Genomic DNA, 10,812 nt, shown 5'->3' with positions numbered 1-10,812 from the left:
GCGCTCCCAAGAGGCAACATGTGTCTTTTATTTTTATTTAAAATTTATTTCTTTTTGTTTATTTTAATTTTTGCTATTTATATTTTATTTTTAGAATAAAGAATAAGCATATTGAAAGATTGCAAGAACGAAGTTGATTGTTCCCACACTTTTGAGCTCTGATTTGGAAGCACGCCCGTGCTCATCACATACATGGCCGTGCATTGAGTTGCAGTTGTGAGAGAAAGCTTTACATCATAAGTATGGGCGTGCTCAAGATTTCAGCATGGTCGTGCTCTCTAACAAGAAGTCATCGCGCCAAGAATTATCAGGGAACCTCTTTCCTTTTTATTCAATTGCCCTCTTTGCATGGTTTTAAGTTAATTGCTTTCAAAGATTGAGGACAATGTTTCGCTTTAAGTATGGGAGAGTAGTTCCTAATTATATGATTGTTATTTGCATGTTACTGAGTAAAATGCCTATACTATTTTTTATGATAATTTAAAACTTTTTCCCTCATGGAACCCAATTTTTTCCAGATAAAAGAGCATGCTGAGTGATTATTATTGGCATTATACTTTCATTTGGAAACTAATAATTAGCTGGGTTCCTTACTTTTATACTTTACATTAAACTTTAACCCACAGATGTGAGTTTTGGGCCTTAAAGGATATTTCTATCTTAATTTAATTAATTGTATTCCTTTCCTCATTGTTTTGTGTGATTATCTCCTTAGCTTTTGTGCTCTAGAACTTGACTTGGAACTGACTTAAGACTTCTCTTTTTAATTGCATGTTTTTAATATGATTGAGGCATAATAGGATTTTTATTCTTGGCCATCAGCATGTTTGAGATACAACTAGTTGCCCACTTTGAGCTTTATCAATTTTCTTGGTTCTTTACATTAAATTTATAAAATATTTTGATGACCTTGAGTTTATGAATAGAGCAATTGAATTGTTTAATTGCTTGATAAATTCTCGTTTATATCTCTCATGTGCAAAAAGAAAGTATGAAAAAGAAAATGAAAAAAAAAGAAGAAAAGAAAAACGGTTATATATGATTGAAAAGAGAGAAGAGTAAAGATATTGTTCGCATACAAAAATATAAAAATTACTCCAAGAGCTTCATTTGTAAACTTAGGGGATGTTTATAATTTTTATAATTTATTACCCCTTCGTATATTCCCTTTCTTTCATTTATCTCACCTTAATTATTATAACCCCTTGGCCACATTATAACCTGAAAAAGACCTTATGATTTTTACTTGCATTTAATTTATTTAGTGGAGAGTCGGTTTATAGTCAAACTTATGGTAGTACACTTCTCTTTAGGAGAACTGAGTGATGTCTTATTTTGTCCCTTAGTGAGAGAGGAAAGTAGAGTACCTCAGTTTGATATTTGAGTGAAAAGTATGGAAATATAAGATTTTAATTGGGAATCCTTTTGATTGCTTATGTTCAGTGATATTACTCTTGTTGCTCTCTTTATCTCCTCATCTCGGGTTCCTTGTGTGGTAATATGTTTTAAGTTATTATGTTACTCTTAACCATCACTTTGCTTGAGGACAAGCAAACAGATAAGTATGGGGGAGTTGATAAGTCTGTAATTAGGCCCTCTTTTACAGCCTATATATTCATATTTGACATTTATTTTATTTGAGTTTTACACTAATTTATATATTAATTGTGTAGTTTGGTATAAAGAGGCCGCAAATGGATTTTAGGTGCATTCTGGGCCCAAATTGATGGAAGATTAGAGCTTCGCAGTAGTCAGCACGCCCAAACCCATTCAATAAGCACGAGAGTGCTTCGAGCCATGCACGGCCGTGCTTAAGGCCTTGCACGACCGTGCTTATCTGCGGGAAGCCCAATTATGAAGAGTTTGTAGGGTTTTCAAATTTTATAAATGGGAAGATCTAAGACACCGTTTTAGACCAGTTTTTGACATCTTGGCTTTGGCTCTAGAATACATCTGATCTCGTCTCTCTTGCACGAGATCCTTAGCACATGCTTAGTGAGACTTAGAGCTTCAAGCGATTATACTTGAAGACTGAGAACTCATCTCATTCTAGTTTGCTTTTGATTATGGCTTTGTTTATGATTATTTTAGTTATTTTCTTTAGCATTAGTAACTAAGTCCACAGCTAGGGCTATGAGAACTATTGTTCATGAATTTATGAAATTTTGATGTTTGAATCTAAATTGGATTTCCGTTTTGTGATTAGATTTTATCCTATTGCTTTCTTTTCTTAATTCTAATTAATTATATCGTCAGGCGACCGTACCTCGGTTACTTAATAGATCTATAGGGTAAAACGAGACAAAGGATTAGGTGGACCAAACCAATCTTTCTCTTTTAATCGTTATTAAATTAACAAGTTCATAGGTTCCTTAAGCTTTCTTAAATTGATGTCTTGCATGACCATTGGGATGTTAATTTAGAGAAAAGAATATTAATATTGCATAACCATTGGGTATTAATAGTATTCGTATGAATGATTGGTAATCACAAGGAAATTGAATTTAGAGTTAAATAGAAAAATAACATAAGTGATTGAATGGGAAAACTCATATGCCCTAGGTTCCTCTCCGATAAGTTTAACCAAGGCGTGCATTGTATTCTTTACTCTTAGTTTTATAATTGATTTTATAAATTCTTGCTTTTAATTAATCTCGTATCTTTGAAACTTAAACAATTGAATTAAGAAATTCTTAGTAATTAGAAATCAATCCTTGTGGGACAATATTTCGGAAATTTAATTTAATAACCCTTTTATTACTTCTCGATGGGTACATTTGCCCCTCTGAATAGCGGGTATGGAGATGGGTACTATAGTACCTTACCCATTGTCATCCCTAATTTGACAGCTCTCTCTCTCTCTCTCTATATATATATATATATGCCGGCCTGTCAGGTTTAACATACTTTGTAAACAGCTCAAGCTTGGCTTGTTTACTTAAATAGACCTTAAAAAAAGCCTAAGTCTTATTTATTAAAAAGACCATGCCTAAACCAGACCAAGCTGTAGCCTGCAGACCCTTATCAGGCGGTCTACCCTTTTTCTATCTCTACTGACAATAAAAACTAAACAATAAATTATTTCATTGTAAAATTCCTTATTCCACAACATCACCTGCTTACAAAGTTTTGGAGAAAAAACTTTTTTTAATAATTAAGCAAATAACTTCAATTTGGTGGAGAGTTTAATTTGAATTTATCTTTTAACAAGTTTAATTTATAATATAAAAAATTCTGAAACTAATGCATGTACCCTTTTGTTAATTAATCTAATTTAATACAAAGAAAATCATAATTCACTTTTTCTAAATTTAATTTTCGTTTACCAAGGTTTATAATTTTCTTACAGAAAAGTTCGTAATTGATAAAATAGGTGAAATGGCTTCAAGATTTCATATGCTTATAAGAAAAATTAATGATCCTAAGTTTGATGGCATAGACGTTGGCCTCTTCCTATTGGATGCATCAGAATTCAGAATGGAAACCCACAAGTGAACAATGAGCATGAAGGGGTTTTAGCCCAATTAAGCCTAAATGCATTGGTACATAACAAGATCCACAAACATTTTGATAGTTAGGCCTTATCCTTGTCAAAAATGATGAGCTACAAAACTGAGGAGGATGGTGGAAGTACCCATTCCCTTTATCCAAGAACCAATAGCAAGACTTTCATCCCACCCAACAACTTTTAAGTGTTAATGGGAAACAGTGAATTGTGTTCTACACTTTTACCTGAAGTGTGAATCGTTATTCAAGATCACAAGTTCCTAGTGGAGCTATTTGTATTGTATCTAAGGGAGGCATATATCATTTTGGGAGTACAATGGCTTAAAACTCTGGCCCATTGTTACTAACTAAACATTGACTATGAGGCTTTTTATATTTTTTGGTCATTGGAGGAGGGAGATGTGAGAAAATTTCAAGACTCAGGACTCAAACCTTGGTCATTTGTGTAGGTTAAGTTTTGTGAGAGAATCTTTGTTTTGCCATATTAATGATGGCCACATCACCCAAAACTGGACAATGCCCTCCCCTGAAACTCAGCCTACCATCCTTCCCTTCCTCATTATTCTTTTAGCGACCCCTTGACGTGTTGTTTGTCATGCTTAACCCAAACAATTTTAGGTTCTTTGTAGTACAACATAGGTCATCTTTCAAGGATCAATTCAAAATTTTCAAGCAAATTAAGATGAGTTAGTTAGCAAGGGGATTATCAATTCATACATACTTAAATTCAAATAAAATATAAAAGAATTATTAATAAAAGTATCAAGCTTAGAATTTTATGTATAGTAAAATTCATCGTAGATCTCAAAGGAATAATTCAGAATTGCAAGCTCGCATACAATCTCTTCAGATTCAATTAACAAAGGATAACACAAAATAAAAATCTCAATTATCAAATAAACAATATTGATTTTACACCAATTCAATTAATGTAAACTCACAAATCTTTACGAGTATACTCTCCTTATATTTGAATAGACTGGATTAATTAATCCTCAATTTTATCATAGTTGCAAAATATAATTGTAATTGTAACAAAGAAGAGATATTTAATACAATTCTAAAAAGATTAATTAGGAGCCAAATCTTCGAAATAATCAGAAGTTTAGAAATATTTCACTTTAATTTAATTTAAATTAAATTAATAAATTTAAAAAATTAGTTAGTACATTTAAATAATGACTAAGAAATACAAATATATATATAAAAAAAATTATTCTCGTCATTCTTAATACGTTTTAGTATAATTTTCAACAAAAATTAATTAATACACTGCAAGACCATATAATACCAAATTACTTATCATCTCGTCCCCTCTCCCCAACGGCTATCAATTCAAATTGAATCCACAGAGAGAGAGTGACGGAACCAAAAGATCTTGGCAATTAAATCCTTTTCAGCGCCGATTTCACAATTCACCATTTTCTCCAATTCCAGTTTTGCCGCTTCAGCTTCTTTCTTGATTACTGATTTTGAACCCGTGCCTTTGAGTTCGAGCAACAACAATGGATTTTCCTCCAGAAATCGACGATTACATCAAGGAATCCATCGATCACTGCTTAGGCCTCCCCGTGTCTTCGCGAACCCTCCACATCAAGCTCCTCGCTTCCCACGAGTCACAGCGTCAACTCCGCGACCAGCACCTTTCCCTTCTCGCGAAGTTGAAGGCGAAAGACGAACTCATCGAACGCGCTAGGGTTTGTTACCTTCTATTCTTTTCCCGATAATTATTAGTTATTGTTACTGATTTTAAAAAAAAATAAATTTTTACCTTGTGTTTTTTTTGGGGGGTTTGATTTTGATTAGTTTGAAGCGAACATGAACGCGCAAGCAGTGAAGAGGTTCGTTGAGGAGAATCAGAAGTTGGCTTCGGAGTGTGAGAGTTTAGTGACGCAGTGCCAGAAATTGGAAAGGGAATGCGCGCTCTACGATCACGATAGGGAAGCGTTGATGGAGTTTGGGAACGAAGCTGATGAACGGGCGCAAGAGGCTCACGCGCGTGCCCTCGAGTTGGAACGCGATTTGGGCTTGTTGGAGCAAGAGTTGAAGAAATACAAGCAGGGGAACGAATCGGTATCGCTGATTCTTCGTCTTTGTTGTTTTATTGGCTTCTTTCGACTGATTTGTGGGAATTGATTTGTATGCAGTTTTTGTTGGAATTTCTTAAATTTGACAATTTTTACTTGAAAATCATACCTGGCATATTCCTAAGATTTTGTTAGATTTCTTATGCAAAAGCCATGTGAAATATAATTGAATGATCTCTGATTGGAAGGACATTGCAACTTGAGACGCGTGAGATCTGATAGGATGGACTTTGGAGCTTGGTTCACTTTTATTGTTATGAAATAGTCAAGTTTTTTACATGTGTTGCATCTACTGCTCTATAATCTAATTTTTATTTCCATTGGTAACATGAAAATTTGAAATAATTCGGCATGCCAACTGGGTGTAGCTACAACTATATGCTTACTGCCTATAGCTACAACTATATGCTTACTGCCTATAGCTACAACTATATTCTTACTGCCTATAGCTACAACATACTGTGGTACACTGTACTGCTAATTGCTTAGTAGAGAACCATGTTATTGTACTTTTACTAATTATTACTTATGCAGAAATTTTCTTGTTTTATAGTTTCATTGTTTCCCCGTTTTCTTTAATTGCAAAATTTTAATGGTTTTCACAAGTTGTTTTAGTCCTTAATACATTACTACTGATTTTACTTTTTCTATGAAGGTTGATTCTTCTTCTGCAAGTACACTTGGTGAAGAGGATTTGCTTGAGTCCCTTTTGGCAACAGTTGCTAGTAAAGATGAGTCTTCTACATATGCATTCTTGAATGCAAATAGTGAAAATGAGTATTGTAAGAAGTTGCTGACAATGTGGAACTGGTGAGCCATCTACTTTGCTCCTCCAGTTTTGTTGTCATGTTTCCCTCTTGACCTATTATTCTTTAGGCGTATTCCCATTTGGCCAATTACTAATAGTGACTTCATATTCCAGATAATTAATATATAGTGGCTTAAACCATTAGGACCTATGTATGTTCATATTATCAATTCATTTTTAGAGGCCTGATTTTTCATTATGAATTTGATAGCTTGGAGCCATCAACACGGAGAGTTTTGTCTCTCGTTGCTGAAGTCAAGACTCTAGAAAATGATAAAGAACATCTAAGGATTAACCTTGACAGAGCTGAAGAGGAGGTGAGGACTTCTTTCGTGGACCTCTACTGTTTTAGGATCAACAATGCATAACTAACCTGATTTGGTATACCATAGGTCAAATTATTGTTTGACGAAAATAGCATGTTGGATGAGGAGAATAAAAGATTAGCGAAGCGATGCAAGGAAAGGAACCATACCGGTTCTGGTGGGAAACTTACCGGCAGTACATCTGCCAAGGTGAGATATGTAATACGCATCTTCTACCTGGAAAATGGTCCTCTCGGGTTAAATTTTACCATGATAAAGTCATGTTCAAACTTTATGTCTATCTTTCTTCTTATTGACGTTCTATTGGTGGGGCTCTCTGAAGAGAAATAAACATAACCTTTTTATATAACTTATAGACGTTATCTCACCTTTAATTTTACATATTTATAACAGAACTTTTTTCTTTTCTTTTTTGGCCTTTCAGTCAAACAAGAGAAAGTCTAGTCCCAAGACAAATAGCCCGATGGCGAGGAAGATCGATTTTGATGAAATAGATTCCGCAAGACAACCTTTGTCTCCTTTGCGAAATAACTCTCCCGATTGCCGCATGTATAAGAAATAAAGTGGCTATGTCATTTAACAGGCCTGGTAATTTCTTCACTGCAAAGTTATGATAGTGTTTCAGATTTACTTGCTAGTCTAATCTTTGCTTGTAAGAATTGCTATGGATCATTCTCAGTGGAAGGGGCGCAATTTCTTCGATTGAACTCATAACATGTAAATTTCTCATTACTAGTCTAATCGTTTAACGCTTATGTGACGCAACTCTTTGATATTCAATTTTGTTGACCCTTTTTAGTATGCTTGGAAAATATAGTAAATTGAAGCTTATAATTAAAAATCAACTATAGTTGCTTTTTTATTTCTGTATCGTTGTAAAAGTTTTGCTGTATGTTATGTTATAGGACGCATAATGGGGTAAGAGTGTGAGTGAGCTAATCCTAAATGAGTAATTATACAGCCAACTATTGAGGTTAAAGTAAAATAATTTTGACAATATATGTGGTTGCGTGGTCAAAATTGGTTTGCACTTTAACTAGTTTACAAGTGTTAATTCAATGGGTTAAATTAAGACTTTGTATAAATTTTTGATTAGGTTTGTTATTTGTTTAAACTTTTTATTCTGAAATTAAAAAAAAAAAACTCAATCAATGGTATCTACATATAAATTATTATTATTATTAAACAGTTCATTTACTGTATCAATGGCTAGTTTGATTTTAAAAATATTGTTTATGTTGGAGCATCTTTCATGTAGGGGTCAAAACAAAAAATGATATGAGAACCAAAAGTAGGGTATTTTTTTTATATATAAAATTTAAAACAAAAGGTATTAAAATATAGGTACCAAATTTAACACTAATATAACTTAATATAAAGGGAGGTACTCATTCATAGATTACTTTTTATACAAGAACTAAATTATATGATTTTTTTGTAAGAATTAAAATGAAAAACTAACATAAAAATATAAAAAGTCAAGTTAATTAAAATTTTAAATTAACATTAGAAGAGTATATTACATATTTTATAAAAAAAATTATAATAAATTTCTAAATATACTAAGTTATAAGTAGATATTATGTATCACTATTTATTTTAGAATAAAATATTTTTTAAAAAAATAAAAACATTTTGTGTGAAAATCTTCAAATTAATTTTTTTTTCATTTATTCTTATGTGATTTTGACTGATTCGTAATCCATTTTTTTATTTCACCAATTTACTGAGTTATCCGAACTGAGAACTTGATTAATTTTTTAATCTAGTTAATCGAATTAATCGATCTGGTCAAAGTGTCTGTACCTTGGTTTTCAGGAGCAGTTTTTGCGCATATTATAACATGGGCTAATTTAATAATTATATATTCTAGCAGTTTTAGTTTGAGCACTACATTGAGTAAGCATAAATGAAAATTTCATTTTCAACTCATGGTCTTACGCATGTTGTGTATGACATCAACTATCGATCGATCCCCATCGCACAACCTTCCCAACCATAAATACAAATTCAGTTAATTAGAACTACGCATCCATGAATAAAACAACAAGATGACTTGAATTATTGATAGAATATTGTCTTAAAAAAAATAAAAATTTCTCAAGCCTTATAAAAAGAGTTATGACTCTTCCCAACTGACATGAGATATTTTAACATACTGTGCAATTCATGTAGAGATATAGGGATCATTCTGTCTCATTTAATGACAACTTTCTCATTCATACACTTAATGTTGTGGTTATATAAAGGGTACATGTACCTTTTTTAGGTGGTTATATAAGAAATTGTCGTGTGTCAAAATTTACCTAGTCATTCATAGACTAATATTGTCGTTAAAAGAACTAAATTCTATTTTTAAATAAAATCTATTGCAATTTAACCATCGTAAGGGTGGGTCCATCAAATTTTAAAAGTCCTTAATACCTAAAGATTATATTGAACCGTTTTTGAGAAATAATATCGATTGCTCCTTTGGCATTCCCATGCCTGCTTCCCATTTTGCACCATGATTCTGGCATTACTAATTACATTATGTTTGGTATACTTTATATATCAAACTCATGTTAACAAGTGGGGCAAACTCTTAGACTCAATTTTCTCCAAATGCCCCACCTCCCTCAAAGAGACATTCTTCAAAAGTTTTAATGCTTTTATCCTTTAATAATGACATAATCCTATAAAAAAAATCCATATGTATTATTTTTTAAGGTTTAATTAAGTGTTTTATTTCTAAAAAAGTTATATGATTTGAAGTTAGTTCCTATAAAATATTTTGTTAAAATATATTTTATTATTTCACAAACTATTATTTTTAGAGCTGTGCAGATCTGACCAAACCGCTCCAATCCGTATGAAACTGAAGAACCCACTCAAACAAAACGGATATGAACGAGTTTTGGCTAAGTAGAATAATTTTTCTAGGTTGAAATGGTTAAATGTAGTCGGTGGCCGATTTAAAATTAGAGAACCATCGAATTCCGCCATTGACCGAATATGTGTGTGTGTTGAATTTGGGCTCAGGTCCAATTCTGTCATTAGGTTGTAATTAAGAGTACATAACAAATTTGAACATTTATTTTCCTCTTTTCTTTAGTTCGTGTGCCGACCCTTTCTTTATTATCTTTGAGCTCTGCTAAGGTTTGAAATTTCTTTCCTTCTCTGTGTCTCTTTTTTGTTACAACCATTTCTTTTTTCATTTTAATACTCTTACTCTCAACTGGTCAACCCAACTTTCCTCTTTACTAAGGTAAGCATTTTTTTTGACTTTTTATTCCTTTGGAGTTAGGGTTATGATTTTTATTCTTTAGTTTTTGTTAATATTGTTATGTGTTTTTGTTGTTTAGTTTAATGGACTACTAAGTTTGTGTTGTTGTGGGTAATGGGTTTACTCATTCTTTTTTTTTTGTAAGTTATTTTGTTATAGTGTCGTTTCTTAATTTATTGTTGTTTTATTTTTTCTCAATCAATATGAATATGATTATACCCTTTTTCTCTATTTTAGGTTTTTCTTTCTTTCTGCTTCTATTGTCATGACTTTTCCTTGCAAAGGTAAATTGATTAATTAGACTCTGATACTTTAGAAATGTTTAGTAGTTGAAACCTAATTACTTCTGATTAACTAAAATATTTAGTGCTAAAAATACTTGTAAAGAAAGTTTAAAAGGTCGCATTCCGATTAGGGATGGAAATAAGCTAGACTAGGCTAGGCTAGACTTTCTATAAATAGGCATAGCCTATCTAATAATTTTGAAGCCTAAGTATTACTTGACATAAACTTTTTAGTAAGCCTAACTTTTTTAAAAGCCTGATTTAGCTTATTAGTCTTTTTAATGATCTATTTCGTATCGAGACATTCAATAAGTCATTAAACTTTCTTATAAATAAACTATAAACCATCTAAATAAGCATGTTTTTTAAAAGTCATAAGGCTTATATCTAAAGAAACAATTAAAAAATAATATAATGTAAACAAATACGTAAGATTGTAAAAAGATATGGATGAGATGAGACAAACTAGTGACATACATAATCAAAACAACACAATATAAATCAATATTATGAATATAGAATATGCAAAAACTCT

The 10,812-nt window shown here is 32.0% G+C and overlaps 1 protein-coding gene across 1 annotated transcript; it reads left to right on the top strand.

Annotated features, from left to right (window-relative positions):
• The first annotated feature begins 4,996 nt into the window (after positions 1-4,996).
• Positions 4,997-7,485, top strand: LOC113848309. The gene is made up of 6 exons (XM_027477769.1): positions 4,997-5,204; positions 5,314-5,580; positions 6,250-6,404; positions 6,614-6,719; positions 6,795-6,917; positions 7,153-7,485. The coding sequence occupies exons 1-6, from the start codon at positions 5,013-5,015 to the stop codon at positions 7,288-7,290; spliced, it is 981 nt and encodes a 326-aa protein (XP_027333570.1). The 5' UTR covers positions 4,997-5,012; the 3' UTR covers positions 7,291-7,485.
• The last annotated feature ends 3,327 nt before the right edge of the window (positions 7,486-10,812 follow it).

The sequence above is a fragment of the Abrus precatorius genome, unplaced genomic scaffold, assembly GCF_003935025.1.
Source record: "Abrus precatorius isolate BTA unplaced genomic scaffold, Abrus_2018 Scaffold8, whole genome shotgun sequence".
Classification (NCBI taxonomy): domain Eukaryota; kingdom Viridiplantae; phylum Streptophyta; class Magnoliopsida; order Fabales; family Fabaceae; genus Abrus; species Abrus precatorius.
The sequence above is the reverse complement of the archived record's forward strand: the minus strand, read 5'-3'. Positions and strand labels throughout refer to the sequence as shown.